We start from the raw sequence: 21,032 nt of genomic DNA on the forward strand, positions 1-21,032 counted from the left end.
ACGTTCGTAGAGCTAACAAGGGTCCCCAAAATTATCGGGAACTCTTAACCGAAGAATTTATTGGTTTAATGTGATCCAAGCCCACATACACGTAGAACCTATCTAAAAGGTTCTAGACACAGACGAACACACACGGAGACTGCTTCTTTTTACTCTTCCACTTAACAACTAATCAAATGCGACCAGATCAAGATGTCTCGCTCGCGAGGTTCGCGCATGCGCTCGTTCGAACCTTCTTTGTTCGTCGTACCTTAGCGCTATTTACTGGCCAGTATGTTAACGCGAACCAACTTGCGTAAACTTTCCTGCACAATCTGAAAAGCTTTTTGCTACAAGGCATATTGTTTAAACGGCCCCTAAACCACCCAGAGGTCGAAATTAAGTTTTGGTTTGCAGTTGTGCACGAGTCTACGATGAACACTTAGCCGCAAAAATTTTTCGAAATGGTGCCGTAATAGCGGAGTTACACGCGTTTGATGATCGAAACACGGCCCTCGATCGTTTCACTCTTTCCTTCGCTACGCCCCGTTCGTCGGCTGGTCTCTCCTCCTCGTCGAGTGCTCCTCCAGATGTCACGTGACATACGTCATCGCCAAAGCGCTTTTCAAAACGCTGTACTTCCGGTTAAAGGCACGTCCTCGCTAGCGGCAAACATACCGACGGCGAACCGGCCTCCAGTGCTGTGGAACGTCTAGCACACGAGAGGTGTCCAAAGTATACGGCAGTTCGGCCGACGCACCGTCCACCGCACGACCGACGGGCCAATCGACAACCGTGAAGCTGCGCGCCTCCGCCACCGGCGACGCAAACATCGGCTACAGCTTCTGTTCCAAGCAAAATAATTACCGCTAGATAACGTGTACTTAAATTGTACATTTTATGAAAAAGTGGCAGTTTCGCCCGAAAGGCGAAGCATTAATTGCGTTAGCGAATTAGTAGAGAGCTGTATACGGAGTAAGGATAGTAGTTATATTAAACTTGGACACTTTCGCTTACTAACTGAATTAACAAGCATGGTGTCAGCGCGCACAAGCAAACATGAATAGATCCTACTCGATGACCGCAGACAACCACTGTGAAAACGCTGACGTGAGCAAGGAGCAGCAGCGAGCGAATGTTCGTGCGGTCTATCGCTTCAACGGAAACTGAGCGGCGAACGCACAGCGCACACAAAGGTAGGAGCCGTGTTGCAGGTAAATTTCAAGATACGGTGCGGGCGAACACCCGCAGCCGCGCAAAGTACGAGTACGCAGTTGCGGGCACAGTAGAATCCGCCCCCTCCTCCCTCCCGCGCTGCCTTCTCGCTTTCCTCCTTTCGCGTGCGAGACTGAGTCGCCAGTTCCCTTTGAGCCGTTGGTGCTGCAGCACAACGTCACCTCCCCTCCCTCCCATCCCCCTACGGCCTTAGCGACGGTCGCGTTTGCTCTCCGCCGTGCGTTCGCTCCGGGAAAGCGCGCGTCCCTCGCTCACTTTCACCCGCACATACAGCATACGGCTCGCGGCGACTATTTTATCGCCCTTGGACTTTATACGAAACCTCACTCGCGCGCTTTCACTCGCACATACAGCATACGGCGCGCGGCGACGATTTTATCACCCTTGGACTTTATACGGAACCTGACGGCGACGGCAGAAATCCGCTTGAAGTGTCCATATAATTGCTATCGCAATAAAATGCAACATTATGCAGTGACTATGCACGTGTACAAAGTCCTATTGTTTTATGTGTTGAGAAAAATGGGATCGTTTCGTAATTTAGGACAACAAAGGGCACGCCAGACTTGCGCATGCTGAACCTGCGCGTTTCCGTTTGTAACAAGGTCACCAAATCCGCTGGCAAGGAATTGCTGAACTTCACTAAACATACCATCGCAAGAAACTGGACAGGTGATACCTAGGAGAATGGACAGCCGATACAGTTGGACAAAACCCTTGCCTAGGAGGACCTTATTATATAACTGCAGTGTGCTCATGACAAGACCGAAAAGAAATCGTGTGTACTTGCCTGAACAAAGGCCCGTACTGCCTGACCCAATCCATGGCCTTGGTGCGAAAGAAGCCCTGTTTGTTGAAATCCATGTTTCCCAAAATGGGAATTCCCCTCGGTCCGGGCGGCTGCTGCTTCGGGCGTAGACCCCGACTTTTTCTTTGGGAATGCCAGATAAACGCCGAGCCAAGAACGGTGGCTGCTAGGGCAACGGCGTAGATGGCCATTCCACCGAGGTCCCCGGTGGCACCATTTTGAAGCGCATAATAGGTGCTGATGATGGCAGCCTTTGAAATGTGAGAGAATGGAGCAAATATTTAGTAACGGAACAAGTTCAGCAATTTTACGTCGGTTTTTCATGACATGTGCGGCATTATTTTGCGCCTCATTGTAGGGAGGAAGACGTTGTAAATACTCTTGCTTTCGGCGAATGCTTGATGTGCTTGAATGCTTCGGGTTCTTTCATACTGGATTCTCGAACAGCGAGACCAACATTTAACTTTCTCTTAAAGATGAAACCGTGTAACTTCCAGTTCAATGCATCGTGCTCGCTGTTTTATGGCGAAGCTGTTAAAAAGAAGCATTGGTGGTGGTGATGGTGTTTTATGGCGCAAGGGCCAGAGATGGCCAAAAAGTGCCAAGAAATAGTGTGGGGAAGTGGATGATGCGGCGAATGACAAGTGTACGGTGTAGCGGGCTCTAGAAAGGCCCAAAATATTGCATGTAAGGTACTCTACGTACCTTACATGGAATATTTTAGGCCTTTAGGAAGCTTTAGCTCGGGGGCTCCCATCTAAATACAAGGGAAACGAAAAACCGCTTTTTTCAGCAACCACTGCATGAAATTTGATGAGGTTTGTGGCATTTAAAAAAAGTAAAAATCTAATGACTGATAGAAGCAGATGTTTTCATTTAGGCTGTCGTTTTGTTTATAAAGATTGTTGAAAATCGGAAATGTTCAGAAAACGAAACTGTCAAGTTTACAACTCTGTAACTCAGCAATGAAAAACAATATCAACATTCTGTCAATTGCCCCTAACAGTACATCTAAGGGTTGGCAGAAGTGATGAGGGCAGCACGTAAGGACAGCATGCTTGCAATATCAAGCACTGTGAGAGAATGGTAGTTGTTGAGCACTTAGTAAAGACGAGGACAAAAAAAAAAAAAAAGGAGACACACGGAGACTCTGGCGCTTGTGTGTCCGTGTCTCCTTTTTTTGTCCTTGTCTTTACTAAGCGCTCAACTACTGCCTTTCAAGATTTTGAATCTTGAATAGATTTTGAATCTCGAATATCAAAGACAAACTACATTATTTTTCATCCTATCAATACAGTAGAAAGTATCACTCTCAAAATTGTCTACGCGCATACTGAATTAAAGCGAGTTTCAAACCAGAAATTTCTTGGTGTTTGATTCAATGAAAATCTTTCTTGGAATTTTCACACTAACAAATTTACGTCCGATCTAAGTAAAACAGTCGGTTATTTGCATAAGATATCTCATTTGTTGGCCCCCTGGTTAAAGATATCCATGTATTACGCACTCCTGTACTCAAGGTTATCATACTGTATTTTTGTTTGGGGAACTACGACATCCAGCAATTACCTTAAAATAATTTCAATTCAGAAATGCGCTTTGCGTGCTATTGAGGGGTTTCATGGCAGAGCTTCAGATTTACCTACCTCACCACTATTTCAGAAACATGGCATCCTTAATGTAATTTCAGAAAGATTGCCAACGACTTCATATGCACTCGCCACTCCTCTCTGTAATGCCCTCGGGCCTTGAGAGTATGTAAATAAATAAATAACTAAATAAAGGAAGTATAGAATTTCTGTCTACTTAAGTACATCCATCGACATCAATTCTTTATTTCTTGTCCAGACAATTCCAGCAGCCGATATGCTTTCCGGACGCAACGTAAGCTTGTTCCAATCACACGCACTAATTACGGCAAGCAAACACTAAGCTACCAAATTCCTACAATAATAAATCGATTTTCCTTTGAAAGGGAATATTACTTTCCACAAAAACGTTTTAAATCTATAATTAAAAATCGCCTATTGGAACAAACGGAATGAGATATTTATTTTGTCAACCGACTTTGTATTCATTTTTTACCTTTGAGATGTTTTTGTCTTACACACTTGTTGCCAGCTTTGTGATATTGTTTCTGTGTTTTAGGACTGTCATTTTTATGTTTGTAGAAAATTATTTATCTTTATACTGCTCATACGATAAGTTGTGCATGCGATTTAGTTATTCTTTTCTTGTTCAAATTTCATGCATGTTCTTACTGCGTAATGCTTTTTGCAAGGCTTGAGAAATTCACTGAGAATTTATTGTGAAGTGCTTGTGCACAATGCCAGCTGTTCCACGGGTGACCAGGACCTCGTCAGGCTCTTGCCTTTTATCTTGGCGCCCTCTTTTCGTTGAAAAGAAAATAAACTTTCACTTTCACTTAAAAAAGATGAACCAACAAGGCCATCTCGCCACACGTGAGAGAATGGTCGCCTGTGAAGTAGGCATCACTTATGACATTCGCCTATCATGCGGAAAATGCTACGTGGGACAGACCGGGCCATAGCCTCCTCCGGGCATTGCTTACATAACAGGTAAATGGACCATAAAACGTTTCTCAAGGGCCAGCCGTGTTCTAACCTATCGTTGCATAAAGAATGCGGCTGGACTCCTGTGTTTTCTGATACTGGAGTACTTGCTAGATACAAAGACAAGGTGGCACGTGAGATTGAGGAAGCGTTTTTGTTATCAAGTGAGCAAAATGTGTGTCACTAAACCATCTGGCACGTTACAAGCCTCGGAGTTAGAATATCTGCTGCGTAATTTAGTGTCCAGTGCTTTGTTGCTTCTTACTTTTGAATTTAAGGCAGAGAGTTGGGCAAGTTGGTATTTAGACAAATGTTTTGTCTAAATTCTAACTAGCTCAACGCTGTGCCCTAAATGCTGTATTGTCAAGTACACTAGGGCCCTTTGTGCCAGCGCTGTACCTTTTCTGTCGTCCTTTTGTATGTGCACCTCTTTTCATTTTTCTTACGCGCTGGAAAATTTATTTTGTCCTACTTTTGCTTTTAAATATTTGTTCTGTTACTATATATATATATATATATATATATATATATATATATATATATGCGACTTTAATAAACCTCAGTTCATTATCAGCGCTGTGTTCCTCGTCCTCACGTCTGTATCAAGTCTTATTTCTTGCGCTACTCGCCTCAAGAATGGATTACCAACTCACCCAGCAAACCATCCTTCTTCAGTACATATAAAGCGGACAAAATTGATTATTTTACATGTCTCTTAAATACACCATAAATGTGAGTAGCTCATTAGCAAAACTCTTGTAAACATTGTAACAAATTCATGTAAAATATAAATTGATATATCGAAATTGTCCGTTTTAAATGCTAACGCTTGCAGTTTACGAGAACTGCGATACATGTTATTGGTGCAGAATTACGGATTTGCTTCCTATTCTTTAAGCTTACCACCTTTCGAGTGCTCATGTAAAAAAGAATTTAGTGAATAAAGTATTCCTCTAATTTAACTTTTTCTCTGAGTCAACAAATTTCCTTCAAATTGGTCTTGAGGGTGCCTCATAGAACCATTTTTGTGTTTTCATCATTATCATCAGCCTATTTTTATGTCCGCTACAGTACAATGGCCCCTCCCTGCGATATCCAGTTAACCTTGTCTTGTGCTAGCTGATTTCAACGTGCGCCCGCAAATTTCATCGCCCTACCTAGTTTTCTGCTCTCCTGGACTGTGCTTCCATTCCAGCGGCACCCATTCTGTAACTCTAATGGCCCACTGGTTATCTGCCCTACGCATACGTGGCCTGCGAAGCTCCATTTCTTTCTCCTAATGTGAACTAGAGTATCAACTACCCTTTTTGGCTCTCTGATCCACACCGCTCTCTTTCTTAACGTTACGCCTAACATTTTAGTGCCATCGCTCTTTGTGCGGTCCTCAACTTGTTCTCTAGCTTTTTTGTTAACCTCCAAGTTTCTGGCCCATATGTTAACACCGGTAGAATGCAATGATTGTACGCTTTTATTTTCAACGACAGAGGCAAGCCCACAATCAGGATTTGGCAATGACTGCCGTATGCACGCCAACCTAATTTTATTCTTCTGTAAATTTCTTTCTCATGATCAGGGTCCCCTGTGAGTAATTGACTTAGGTAAACGTACTCCTGCACAGTCTGTAGATGCTGACTGGCGATCCTGAATTCTTGTTCTCTTGCCAGGCCATTGAACATTCTCTTTGTCTTCTGCATATTAATCTTCAAGCCCACTCTTACACTTTCTCGGTTAAGGTCCTCAATCAATTGCTGTAATTCGTCCCCATTGCTGCTGGATAGGACAATGTCTTCTGCAAACCGAAGGTTGCCGATATATTCGCCGTTGACTCCTAAGCCTTCCCAGATTAAGAGCTTGAATACTTCTAAATATGCAGTTAATAGCATTGGAGAGATTCTATCTCCTTGCCTGACCCCTTTCTTGATAGGTAACGTTCTACTTTTCTTGTGGAATCTAGATTTTTTCAAAGTTATTCACATATCCTTTCTGTACTCCTTGATTACGCAATCCTCTGTGATTGGTGGTATCTCTACAGAATTGAATGCCTTTTCATAATATATTGCATTGCTGGCCATCAGACCATTGGTTTGTTTGCCGTGCTTGCGCAGTGTCCCCACGACGTGATCCTCGGCCTAGGCTTTCTCTCGACGCACTCAGCCCTTACCGACTGCTACACAGGCGTTCTTCAACTAGAACTCCCTTTTGACGCCCACGTACTATCGGACACTCTCAGCCGCTTATGTTCTGTCGAGTTCCTCCACTTGCCACCGCAAGCGTCCACGTACGTCCCGTTAAGTCCCTCTCCTCCTGTGTATGATGGTGAATACGTTGTTTCCCAGATTGTCGACGTGGTCCTGACGCACTCTGCCGTCTTGCCGCACATTGTGTACACCGTACGAGACAACAAAACCTGCCTGCCTCTTGTGAACTTTGGCCTTTCTACCCATGTGCTACCTGCCGGGATCGCGCTTGCCACCGCGTCGTCATTGCAGGAATGCGCGATTTCTGTGTTAGCCGTCGACGGCCCTCGAACTGTTTCCGGCTATCTCACAGCCACCTCGTCACCATGTGCCCATTTCGAAAAAAAAAAAAAATGATAGCGGCAGACCTCCCGCTTACGCAAGCAGCAGATCTTCGTCGGGTCTTTCTGTCATATTCCGATATCTTTGATCTATATCAACGATGATATCATTGTTGTTTCGCCAACATTTGACAGCCATCTTCGGCGCCTCTCCGCCATTCTCGAGGCATTCCGCAAAGCCGGTCTCAACGCCTCAAAATGCCGTTTCGAACGCCGTGAAATAACCGTAAGTGGCCGTCTCGTGAACCCGTCTCGTGAACGTGGCTCGTGTCCAGCCCGATCCTGAAAAGTTCGCGCCGTGAAGCATTTTCCTGTACCTATAGTTCGGCTAAACACGTACACAGTTTCATTTGATTGTGCTCTTACTGAGCAACAGAAAGCTGTATCGGGAGTTTTTCATGCTGCTCTACAACTTGCTCATTGACACTTTTAATCTAATTATAATAATTGAGAAGTTGATTAATTAATTAGGACTAATTATCTAATTAGATAATTAAATAGCTAATTAGACAGAGCGACATGCGCCCATTTCGCCGTGGCGCCGCTAGACGGAGCAGCGTGTCCAGAGAGGAGCTCGCCAGCATATACGCCTCCCGTATGACGCGTCACGTCGTGTGGCTACATTGCTTCAATGCGAGCCACCTTAACGTCAATATTCAGCGTGAGATGGGTTCTGCACGAGTTTTATTAGTCGCCATTCGTCCCACTCGTTTCTTGCTCTCCCGACGTTGAGGCAAACAGTGACGTCACTGATAGGCAGCTGTTAAGGGCGTGACAGTCGTGCTCTTCTTCGGCAATTCAGTTTCCTCACTCTTAAAAAAGTTTGCACCCTTTGTGGCTTATCTTGTCCCACAACAATAATTGTCATCTGTTTTGTGCGCCTTTCCTTTCTTCACCGCTGCGCGCCCGGTACTTCCAGGTCCGGAACGGCATGTGCGTATTCAGCGTGACATAGCATTCTCGACAGCAAAGTAGCGAGCGCAGAGTTTTCAGTAAAGGAAACGCAAGCAAGGCTTATGACGATTATTGTTGTACGAAAAGATAAGCCCCAAAGGCGCTAACTTTTTAAGAGTGTTGGGTCAAATTGGTCGGGATTTCAACCGCTTCAGAAATTAGCAACCTGAACATTTTCATATGTGGAACCGGTAATATACTTTTTGGATGGGCATCAAGTCTTTCATAGAAATTAGTCGTCTCTCGGCAAAAAGTAAATAATTAACCTAGTTAGCACTTGTCTAATTACTACAATTCCTACCCCCAGCCATTACCCGCTGCGGTGGCTTAGCGGCTATGGCTTCGCGCTGCTATCCGAGGTCGCCGGTTCGATTCACGGCCCCGGCGACCGGGTTTCGATGGAAGTCGAATGCATAAACGCCCGTGTTCCGCGCGTTACACGTTAAAGAATCCCAAGTGGTCAAAACTACTCCCTAATACCCCGCTAAGGCGTGGCTCATAATCATATCAAGCACCTGATTTGATCATAAATCACAGTGCTCAAGCTTATTCTTCATAGACCCTAACATCAAGCTGTTCATTCCGCCAAAGTTGAACAAGAATAAAAAAAAAAAAACCCGCATTTCCCCGAAGGGGAGTATGAGGAAGTGCGAAGCACGGGGTTATGCTATGAGGGGGCGCGCGCGACTAAACTGCAGAGCCGAGCGAAGGAGACGGCAGCGAGAGAGTACGACTGACGCGCCGGCGCCACACACACAACACGTGACGGCGGAGCGAAACACGCCAGGCGGTTGGAGAGGGGGTGAGCGGTGGGGAGAGTACGCACACGAGGGGCTGTTACCGGGCGAGGAGGGAGCTGTCAGCGCGAGGGGAGAGGCGGCGGCCGAGGGTGAGTGCAAACCTAACGGGGGGAGAGGCACACCAGCTGCATGGCGCCGTGACGTCACGGCGCGGAGAGGGTGCGAGGAGCCGGCGCGGCGCGCACAGCCACGGCGCGGAGGCGCCAGCTGCACAACGCGCCGTGACGTCACGGCGCGGAGAGCGGTGCGGAGCCGGCGCGGGGCGCGCGCAGCCACGGAGCGGAGGGCGGAGCGCGCGCAGTCACGTGGGGCGTGACGTCGCTGCGCCGTTGCTACAGACGCTCCTCTCCGCTCCTCGCGCCGTTGCTAGGGAAGAGGAGGAGGAGCGCGGATGCCGGCGGAGTTTTCGGGGTCGCTTAAGAAGTGCATTCGCACTTAAAATTTATCACACCATTGCACCCCCTGCGACTTCGCACACCATACACGCGTCACCTTTTGCACAGACTTCAATGCGCTGTTAGTGCGCGCTGCCATTGCGGCCACGTTGGCGAAGACGTGCAACACCTTCTTCTCGAGTGCCCACGACACGATGCTGCGAGGTGAAGATCAAAAGCTTATTTCATGTTGCTAGACCGTAGGCCATTCCCTCTGAAAAAAATACTTGATACATGACCGACCACGCAGCTACAGGAAACAGCACTTGTGGCTTTTAAAATTTTCGCCGAAAATACAAAGAATATTAGGCTCATACTAAATGTTCGTGACTAACGCCACTATTGTTTTTTTTTTGTTATACCATAGCTAGCATATGGTTAGCGGATTTATATATTTGTAACACTTGTATGATTTTGTGATGTACTGGGTGGCTTTGAATGTACATCTGTGTAGATTCATCAACCACCAAATCGGCAAACATGTTCACTTATGTGAGTGTTTTCGAACTCTGTTGTGTTTAAGGAACTGTGTGTCTCTGGGTGTTCTTTTACTCTTTTCTGTCCCTTCTTTTACTCTTGTGGAGAACTTCGCAAATGTTTGCGATATTTGACTGTCTCAATGTTCTCGTATATTTAGTTTTCCTTGACCTGCGAAGAGAAGTAGCAGGTGCCATCAAAGGCACCAACTTCTCCAGTTATATATCAAGAAAAAATCGCATCATCAGTTTGCACAGTTACGCAAGACGGAGTGATATGTCACACATAATGGCGTTAGATTCTGGCTCAGTGCTGAAATTACTTAGGACTGCGAATTGCTTTTTCCCAAATTTCATGCGTTAAACGTGCTTCGCAGGTGTTTTTTTTTTTTTCTTTTTTTAAGTTGCATCCCCTGTGTCGTTAGCAAGGTAAACGAGAAAGCTTATTTATATATGCAGAAATAAGGACTGCGCTTTAAATTATGTGTTACATAAAATTGAAAAAGTGTTAGACAAAATTGTTAGCCAAAATCTAGCAAAAAAATTTAGCATTAGCAAAAAGTGCGCATTCGAGCACATCGGAGTTTCCTACTCGTTACCCCATTCTGACAAAGCGTCAAGTGTGTCCTCCAGGCATAATCACGGACAGTGCACACAGCCATAAGAATTTCAGCACATTAACAGTAAGTTAAGCGTGAGGCTATACGACAACGTAACCGGGGTAGCCACGTTTAAAACCGATTTACAAACGTTGAAAGAAAAGTGCTGTTTTGAACGTCAATTGTAAGGCCGCCATTTAACTCGTTAGTCCTGTGGATTGATACGTCAACATCGTAATCAAACTGCCTAACGTGCCAGCGATATTCGAACCATATCAATCAAGCTTGTCAAAATTACGTGTCAGAGAGCAAAGATACATACTAGCATCACCTACTTTATTTTTCAAGCTTTTTGCGTTACGATAAAATATGAAGATAAAGTTATATTATACAATTTTCTACAGATTCATTGACATGCGCATTGGGGCACTATATTAAACGCGTGCGTTTCTCGCGTTACCAGAAAATATGGTGATAAAGCTACCACTTCAACATGGCCTATTTTGTCAAGATTCATTGAAATTGCGCATTGCCGCAGTAAATGGCCACACTCAAATGTCTCTGCGCCAAAATTCCAGGCATCAGGCGAAGCTGTTGGTACGATTAGAAGCGCTCAAATACGGCGTATACCTCTTTATACGGTATTCTGCAAACACAGGTGCATTAACGAAGTATATAGCCTGCGGCAATGCGGGAAACTGTAAGGGCGAAATAGGAAATGTGGTTAAATAGCAACTTAACTGAAATCGATAAACCCTCGTTTTCGGTTATTAGAAGCGTTATATGAAACGCTTTCAAAAGTTTCCCCAGCAATTTGGGAGGACGGAAGACGGCAACGATTTAATGTTTAGAAAAAGGTTACAGCGATGCTGTGGGCGACGCTTACCGAAACTTTGAAGTGTGTAGGTTAATTATGTGCTTTGAAAAGAAGTACAGAATACTAGTTCACTCTCAATTTTTCTGGTTGTGCGATGCGTGTACTTGATTTTCTCGGTCTTCTCAGCGGACCATGCGAGGTACGTTGCTTATGGTATATCGTTGAAGTAGAAAACATGTTGTGGGTGACGTACTATGCATGTTTATTTTATGTAGGTTAACTACAGTCTTTGTTTAAACTTATTCAAACGTTACACATTGTCACGCTGCAGTATTGGGCAATGTTTTCCAGTTTCCTAATGGCACTGTACATGGCACCGACTTCAATATTAGTGGAAACGGAAGGAATGTTAAGCGTAATGTGTACCGAAAATGTTCCTGGCTTAATTAAAAGGATTTAAAATAATTTCTCAACCCTTGCTTTTTCCCAACTTTCATGCGCTAAACGTGCTTCGCAGGTGTTTTTTTTTTCTTTTTTTAAAGTTGCATTAGAAGCTTTCTCGTTAGCAAGCTAAACGAGAAAGCTTATTTATATATGCAGAAATAAGGACTGCGCTATAAATTATGTGTTAGATAAAATTGAAAAAGTGTTAGACAAAATTGTTAGCCAAAATCTAGCAAAAAAATTTAGCCTTAGCAAAAAGTGCGCATTCGAGCACATCGGAGCGTTATTAGAGTGTTCTACGAGAGGCTCGAAATGTAGCCCGCTGCGTTGGCATGACTAAAAATGCAACCGAGATGAAACTTCGCGAAAATTGAACGATGCCTACAGAAAATCCGCATGGAGAGTTTTATGGATGTGGATAAAATATACCTCTCACAAAAAAAAATAAAAAAAATTAAGCATGCGTACGAGAGTGTCGTACGGCCGTTATCAACCATGTTTCCAAATGTCCAGAGAGATCTCTAACTTACGCCGAGTTTACATTTGGTTGAAAATGGAGGGGGTGGGGTGGGGGTCAGGTTCTAACTGTAATGCGCAGCAAAACTTTAACGTTTCTGGCATAATTAGGAGCGTTGCAGATAATTACTAAACCGTTGTCTTTTTCGTATTTTCATGCGTTATAGGACGTTCATAGTAATTTTTCAAGTGTCCTCTGTGAGTAAACGAAGTATACTGTTTATATTACTCAAAATAAGCGCCAGGTGAGGTGCAGGCGAAGTTCGATGTTGGTGGGTTAGCTGCGGCCTTTACAATAAAATACGTGTGCTCCGGCGCGTTGTGAGGCTGTTTTACGAGCGGCGCAGACTTTAGCCCGTTGGCCTGGCTGAACTACGAATGCCATCGAGATCAAATGTAGAAAACATCCTGGCAACATTATTGCAAATATGTGCGTATGGATCAAATATAGCCCTTGTAAAAACTTCCTTTAACACTTGCTAGAAAACGTTATTTGGCCATTTTACGCTATGTTTCTCAGCCGTCCGGAGGGACCCTACGTCATACCAAACTTCCATTTGGTGAAAGAAATTTAGAGACACGGAACGTCATGGGGCATGTGCAGGCAAAGTTTATAGTGTGTGGTTAATTTTGGCTGTTTACGAACGACGCAGAATTTAGCTCGCTGCTCTGGGAGAATAATAAATACAACCGATATAGAGATTTAAAATTGGGAGAACGCTATGTAAAATATGCATGCGAAGATAAACTACAGACCTTTCTAAAAAATACCTTTAGCAAGTGCTCAGAAGCCTTATATGGGTATTTTACGCTTTTGTCCAGTGTCCCAAGAGAACTATACGTCACACCGAGTTTACATTTGATATAAATGTGGGGCGTCTTAGTTATCAGAAACTGTAACGTTTCTGCCTCAAATAAAAGCACGGGGAAGAATTAGCGTACCCTATTCTTTTTAGATTTTCATGCGTTACACAAAGTTTGTAGTAGATTTTCCCAGTCTCCTCGGTGAATTGTTGAGACACCCTGTTTACGTTTGGTAAAATTAAGGAATAGGTTTTGAATGATACATACGCAACGTTGAGTGTGTGTTAGTTAATTGTGGTTTTGCAACAAATTAAGTATGAAAGTGACTCGAAGCGTTATACTTGCGCTTTACGAAACGCGCAGAATTTACTTCGCTGCTTTGGAGAAATTATGAATGCCACGGAGATCAAATTTAATGAAAATGGGGGTATTACTATGGCCGAAGTTCTCGCGACGTAAAATGTGTGTGGATATGTAGAATATGTGTGGAAAACATTCTGTTCGGGTTTCAAATGGGTGTGTCATTTAATTAAGGGCAAAGTTTTAAAGCATGTAGTTAAATTACCACGGGCAGCCGAATTCCTTAGTGCTCGAGTGAAACAGGTTCGCTCGAAATTGGATCTGCAAGGGCCGGCGCACAGGCCAGCTGTACTTTTGTTTTTCGTGTGCGTCTAACAGACAAACTTGTTCTCACTTGTATTTTTATGAACCGCACGTACAGCACTCACAAGCTTACTGAGGTGAGTTTCATTCACTCGGCTTCGTTCGCAATGTAGAAGTGCAAACTTCATCCAAGGTCTTTTCGGATAGAATGTCGACGAGCTCATGGCTATCTATGAAGCACAGAGATGTAACGGCCAACGCAGCAGATAATATGAGGCATCGTTATAGCGAAAACTGTGAAAAGTGGAAAACGCGCTTTTGCACACATGTTTTTAGGCTTGTGACTCTTTCTGGCTTGGTGCAGCGCAAACAAGTGGATAAACAACTTCCGCTGTCAATTGTGGCACCAGACATCTGTTTTTCAAACTGCCCCTGAACTGCACATGTACGCGGTTGCGGTGGAGGGATATATATATATATATATATATATATATATATATATAATTCTAATGATCCCAAATCACATACTCTTACATGTCCGTAACGGAGTCTGTGCGCCTATATTTCGAGCATATAAAACGTACAGAGAGGCGCTGAATACGCTTCAATTTATTCTTCAGAACCTTTTGATGCGGACTCCAAACTGCACTAGCATATTCTAGAATCGGATGGTTATAAGTTTTATATGCCAATAATTTCACGTCTATCGTCGCTTTCGGCATTTGTTTCACTCAAAAAACATAATTTTTGATGTTACTTAGCAAGATAGGACTTTCATACATGAGAATGAGATCTGCATGGATTCATGTATCGCGCCCTTATTAAGTGACAGTTATCTAGACTTCTACGATGGTATTTTCAGTGAGCGCTTAGACTGGTGAATGTGAGACGCGTTTTTAGGTATGTGGACGACTACCTTATTATTTTAAAACCTGAAGCTCTTAACTTTCAAGCAACTGTATCGCTTGTTCTGGACATTTTTAGCGAGTGCCTGAAGCCACTGCAGTTAACACATGAGGTTCCGGTGGACGACTCGCTCAAGTTTCTTGACCTAAGGCTTCATTTTATTGAAGAACATGTTTGCTGGTTGTTTGAGCCTATGGCCGGTAAAGCGCTGCTCCTGTACACCTCCAATCACTGAAAGCTTGTGAAAAGGGGCATTATCTTGCCTTCCTTAAGAAATTACTTTCTCAAAATGTGTTGTCACTTGACAGAGAGCAGTTGTTTTCCTATTTTTTTTTTTTGCTCTGATTTCTGGCTTGGTGTCAGCTGGCTACCCGCTTCATCTGCTGACTATATGAGTGGCTCGTGGCTTGCTCAAAAAAATAAAGCGGAGTAACCAGTGTAGACAGCCGATCAAGAAAAAAAAATTACGCCATCTTCCTGTAGGGGAACCCTGAGTAGTATGCGAAACAGCCATGGGGTCGACTCAAGGTAGTTTTATCAGCTCTATAAACTTGGGCATGCAGCAGCAACGCGCAGAACCGTTGTCGACGCCGTCGGAGTTTTGCCCGCGTTCGCACCGAACGCGCGCGGCGTTGGTGACTGTTGCCGGTGCCTCTGGGGCGCCTACCGTCGCGCCTCTAACCTAAGCTGCTTCGCATTATCGCGCGCGGAGCCGCAGGTGTTGCCATTCGTTGCGCAATCCGGAGAGGAGAGGAGGAATGCCGAGAGGAGAGGAGACAAGGAGAGGAGGGGGAGGAGGGAGGAGAGGAGATGAGACAAGGAGAGGGGAGGAGGGGGAGGATGATGCGCATGCGCAATAGGGGTGTGGACGCCGCATGGCGGAGGGAGGGAGGGAGGGAGAGAGTGACATAGCCCCGACCATAAGATGCTTCGCATCTAAAAGAAATAAAGGTTCATAGTGGTGCCCTAGATGAACAGAATCGCACACAGTCACAAGTTGGTGTAGATGTTATCTTCACTGCCCCCAATAGGCTTTAATGAATATGTTCTATGGTTAATCCTGATGCCAGAAAGGAAGCAGGATGTTCAATAAAACATGAGGAGCAGTTTGTTATTTGCGAGGAAAGCGCAATTTACTCTCCCCTTGGACAGCGGGAAAACGTATATCGGCCAGTCGGGTAACATAAAAGGCATGTGCGAACGACAGGCTTAGGATACACACTAATCTGGTTAGAAAGACTGTCGCTTCAGGCCACCTGTCAATCCTGTCATTGCACTGTAGAAGTTGTGTTTGTGAACTGGTCTATGGGGAGTGTTCGGTAATTACGAAAAAGGAGAAGCTGACACGCGAAGTGATGGAAGCGTATGAAATCTATCGTAATAAAGATAATTGTGTAAGCACGCCTTCAGTGTCGCTTTCGAAAAAAGAAATTTAATATCTGCATGTCCCCATGTAAAGGGCAGAGGGCTACATGATGAGTGTCTTTTTTACAGCGAAGCTGTTAAGGGCTCAGTCTCCGATGGTCGTGCCCGCGTGTAGAAAAAAAAAAAACTCTCATTGGCCGTATGCTGTATGTGCAAGTGAAAGTTGTCGACGGCGGCGGCGTTTTGCGCCCGTTCGAACCGAACGCGCGCAGCGTTGGTGACGTGTTTATATATGAAGAACGTGCCAACCTTTGCCGTACACCCTATGGCGGTGTGCCGTAGCGACCATGAGGCCATGGTCCCTGTGGCCACTAAATAAATGGAAAACACCGGATCATATATATTTCTCATTCTTTAATAGTTCAAATAACCAATTACACCGTCACATCTTCATAGTCATAATTGGAAATACATAATTCCCACCATAGTACAGCTTCGCTGGTCTTCCATCTCCACCCCAGTGGAAGGGCTGGCAGTTTTTCTTCTTTCTTCTTATCACACTTTTTTGGTGTTGGGCTTCGTTATCCTTACCATTGGCTGTTTCAGCCTTTATATGTGTTGCCCCTTTCAATAAAGTATCAGTTGTAGTCTAGCGCTGTCTCCTGTCCTCGTCTGTGTGCGCTGTTACCCCTTTAAAATCCTGTATTCAGTTTGGTGCACCTTAAAGAACACCACATAGTAGAAAATGAATCCGGAGCCCCAGCATGACCGCGTCCTTTATAAACCACTTAGCAATTTCAGGACATAAACCTCCGCCTTTTGGCGTGAAACGCCTTGCATGTCGCTCAGCATAGGCGGGCCACTTGCTAAATCCACCTGTAACGTTACATGTACGTAACCAAATCATCTCATATCACTTGCATCATTGCAACTGTACTAGCCACATGCCTTACTTTATTGAATGATTGTATGTTATTTAGTGGCGCAAGGGCCAGGTATGGCCAAAGAGCGCCATGCCAGTGTTAATAAGTTTGCAGTGGAGCAATGAATTCTGACACGTAGATGAGACGTGGCCGTAAAGGGGCCTAAAAATAATCGCTGTGAAGTGCGTAAAATCTACGTGTAATAAGATTGTGGCAATGACTAATGAGGTGTACTATGAACATGAAGCATGAATTACGAAAGAAGGATACGATATTTCAAATATAAGGGATGCAAGAATCGGCCAGAAGCACACGTGCCTAAACAGAGCCCTTGAAACACAAGGGCTTGGAGGCATGTGTTATAAAAAACTATTACAGCGGCATCCTCTGGAAAGAGGATGCGCTAATCCTCTCTGCGAACTTAATGGGCTAATAACATGTAGCACAACATCGTTCTAAAAACCGAGGACTGCTTTGGCGTTAAAAAGCAGTTCTTCACAAATAAACATCATCGGATGAAGAGCGATATGATAGTCGACGTGGAGGACGGTCAGCCTCTCACCACATCTACCACAGGTTGGTGGTTCATCACCAGTCAGCAAAAAACTGTGGGTGCCGCACGTGTGTCCTATTCTGAGACAACAGCACAGGAAATCAGGGGCGCTATAACGTAAAATGATTCTAAACTGTTTTGATCCAAACTCCTGACGTCAAATTTACATGACCACCGACGCAAGCACCGGGCGGTGACCCGCAGCGTTGTCCGAACTACCCAATGAAACACTTTCCTCGTTTATAGGAGGTCACCTTTATTTGCTTTCAAAACCAATAACATTGTCTACACTCAGCAGTTTTTCTTATCTAATTGGCTGACAAGAGGCGAGGAGCACGCCTAGTGGAGAGGGTTTTGATGCGGCCGAGCCAGCACAGTGAAAATAGATAACCGCATGAAGAGGGTGGTGCCGGCTTCTCCGCTTGGTCCACTTCGCCTTACTTAGCTTGCGGTGGCTGGTCGAAAATCGCGGCGGCGTGCAACGGAAGGACAAGAATGCCGCTAAAACGGATCCTCAGCAAGGAAGAATTGGCAGAGCGATGTCGTATGCATGCCGAAAGGGCTCCATAACGTTTTACTGCCACGCAAAAAGGTTTATCATGCGCAAATAAATACATGCTCACCTGCATGCAGGTGCGAGTAGCGAGGGCCTGAGCGATCGACGGGCAACCATCTTCTATTCCTTTCACAACGGGGCAGTCTGTGGCTATTCAGAAAAATTCAATTTTGTTCGGCATATTAATCCATTTTTTTCGCATACACGTCACTTTGACGTGGTGAGTTTTCGCGGTTTTGTGAGGTCGCGTGACCGACAGGCGAAGTGGGCGTAGCCAGAAAACATTGGACCAATAGTAGAGCCCTAATGGTGAAAGGCGTCAAATCAGGAATGATTATTTTTCATTTGTGTGGTTTAACCATGCATAATTAGTTCGTACACGTTATATCAGATGGGGAGCTATGGCGATTTCCGTGACGTCGCGTGACAGATAGGCGAAGTTGGGAGTGGCCCGAAAATCGTTTAACCAATCGTGGAGGCTGATTGCAGAAATTTGAATTAAAACAGTTTGGAATCGTTTTACGTTATAGTGCCCCAGTTCGCCACGTTTTTGTTGCCTAGAGCCAGTAACCTAACTGCGGCTTAATCAAGTGAAGCTTATTATTTGTTTCAGCGTCCCACAAGCGTTGCCAGTGGCTTCGCAGTTTCTTTTGCAAGAAAGGTTTCAAATCTGCTGCAGGAACAGCAGCTGTAGGGTTAATAGCGTGTGAAGTAACTGATGTGGTCATTTTGTCTGCTAGCACATTCCCCTCGATATCTCTATAGCCAGGCACCGAGCATATATTTACATGTTGGTTAGACATATATGTTCTGCATAGAACGGAATAGAGCTCAATGAGTACAGAATTTTTGTGTTTACAAAGTGACTTCAAGGCTTTTACAAAATCAAAAAGAGATGGCTGACTAATGGAGTAGCACACGAGGAATAAGGATTATAAACAGGGATAAGATGCCTCAGAAAGGCTGGCCAACGTTTCGATAGGAGGACCTATCTTCGTCAAAGGCGGGCTCGTCATCCTCGGCGGGTTAGTTTTAAAGGGTTAGTGGAGTGACGTCACGTCGATGTCCGCTGTGGCTGTCCAAACACAATGCACAACACTCTATTGGAGTACACTTGTCTCTTCTTGAACTAGTTCTGACATATAATTACTTCGAATTTGAGGAAAATTACTATCTACAAATACATGGGACAAGTATGGGCACACCTTTTGCACCAACCTACGCCAACATATTTATGGGTACTCTAGAAACGGATTTCCTATCTCGTTGCACGCACAAGCCCCACACATACCTACGATACATAGACGATATATTCATAATATGGGAACATGGTCAGGAAAGTTTAGATAAATTTGTAACTTTCCTAAATTCTTTTCACACAACAATAAAATTCACATCGGAATCTTCAAATGAGCGCATAAACTTTCTGGACACAACAATATATATTGATAATGGGACACTAAAGACAACGCTGTATAGAAAACCTTTTGATAAACAACAGTACCTAGACTATACAAGCCACCATCCCAGACATTGCAAACAAGGTATCTTTAAAGGCCAAGCCACACGACTTCGTCGCATTTGCGTTGAAAACCATGACTACATAGACAGACTCGATCACCTTAAGGAAACCCTATCAAGCAGGAACTACCCGAACACTGCCCTTCAGAAAGCCTACACCGCTGCAACCAAGCTTGATCGAGCCAAGGTCCTCAAACCCCGCCCTAAGATCACAAGGACAACAACGCCTCTTCTTACTACTAAATTCTCAAACGCACTCCCCAACGTGAACAATATCCTCAGGAAATACCACCCAATTCTCACCAGCAACCAGAAACTTAATAAGATCTTTCCGGACCCGCCCAGAGTAGCCTACAGACGGAACAGTAATTTCAAGGACATTCTTGTACACGCCAAACTAAGGACAAAGACGAAGCCAACATCCGGTCCCTGTGGCCGCTCCAGGTGTTCCACATGCAAACATATTCAATCTACTACTACAGTAAAAAGTACAGCGTCAGGTTACATTCACAAGGTAACTACGAATTTTACCTGCACGTCAAGCAACGTAGTCTACTGTCTAGAATGTGCCACTTGTAACAAGCAATACATAGGTGAGACTGGACAAGAAATGCACACGAGACTCAACGGCCATCGCGCAGATACAAAACACAATTTACCTAAAGCAGTAGCCAGCCACTTCAATGAGCACGGCCATATATTTGATGAAGCAAGACTCTATATACTACAAACAAATTTTCGTTCACCTCGCGAGAGAAAATATACAGAATCATATCTCATACACAAGTTTAAATGCCTGCACCCCACGGGGATGAATTTATCGCGTGGCAACTTAGAATCGCTAAAAGCAGTAACATAAACCTTAAATTGTTATACCATTAACAAACGCGCATAACAAGTTAAACCTCCAGCTAATCACGATGCTCAACCTCACCTATTCTTTCATTTCCAGTTCTTCACTGCATCTCCCCTACCACTCAATTTATTATCCTCCTCCATGCTTTTACTCATTGATAAACCATACGAACGCTTTTCCAGGTACACTGTCCCCTCAGTGTTCATGTTTCAAATTATATTTCTTCCGCTGTCACTCACCTGTGCCTTTTTTTTTCCCTCAACCTCACCTATTCTTCCATTTCCAGTTCTTCCCTGCATCTCCCCTACCACTCAATTGATTGTCGTCATCCATGCTTTTACGCATTGATCAACCATACGAGCACTTTTCCAGGTACACCTGTCTCCCCCCCATGTTTAAATTCCTGATTATATTCTTGCTACACTGTCACCCTCCTGCGCCGGGTTTTTTTTTTTTTTTTCAAACGCGCGTTTTTTTTTTCTCTCCTCTTTTTTTTCTCTCCTCTTTTTTTTTTTCTCCACACGAGATCCACACCGAGACAGTCCAAAATTCCCAGACGCCAGGATACCTATTTCGGCGCCTTGACCACACAAGGTCTCGCCAATTCTGTATACCGCCGCGACGACGGCTAGGGCGAACTAGTGAGGCTAACGCCCCTTGACGGACCAAGCTGCTCCCTGTCAACCACAAAATTACCCGATGCCTTGATGCTACGCTACTCAAGTCATGCT

At 44.6% G+C, this 21,032-nt stretch overlaps 1 protein-coding gene across 1 annotated transcript in view; it reads right to left on the bottom strand.

Moving 5' to 3' along the window:
- The window catches only part of LOC119431849 (cytochrome P450 2J4), a 97,847-nt gene that overhangs the window by 22,344 nt on the left and 54,471 nt on the right, over positions 1–21,032 (bottom strand). Inside the window, exon 2 of the mRNA XM_037699303.2 lies at positions 2,006–2,274. Within this exon, the coding sequence (XP_037555231.2) occupies positions 2,006–2,274 (269 nt within the window). The remainder of the gene's footprint in view (positions 1–2,005; positions 2,275–21,032) is intronic.

This window comes from Dermacentor silvarum, chromosome 10 (assembly GCF_013339745.2).
Source record: "Dermacentor silvarum isolate Dsil-2018 chromosome 10, BIME_Dsil_1.4, whole genome shotgun sequence".
Taxonomy (NCBI): Eukaryota; Metazoa; Arthropoda; class Arachnida; order Ixodida; family Ixodidae; genus Dermacentor; species Dermacentor silvarum.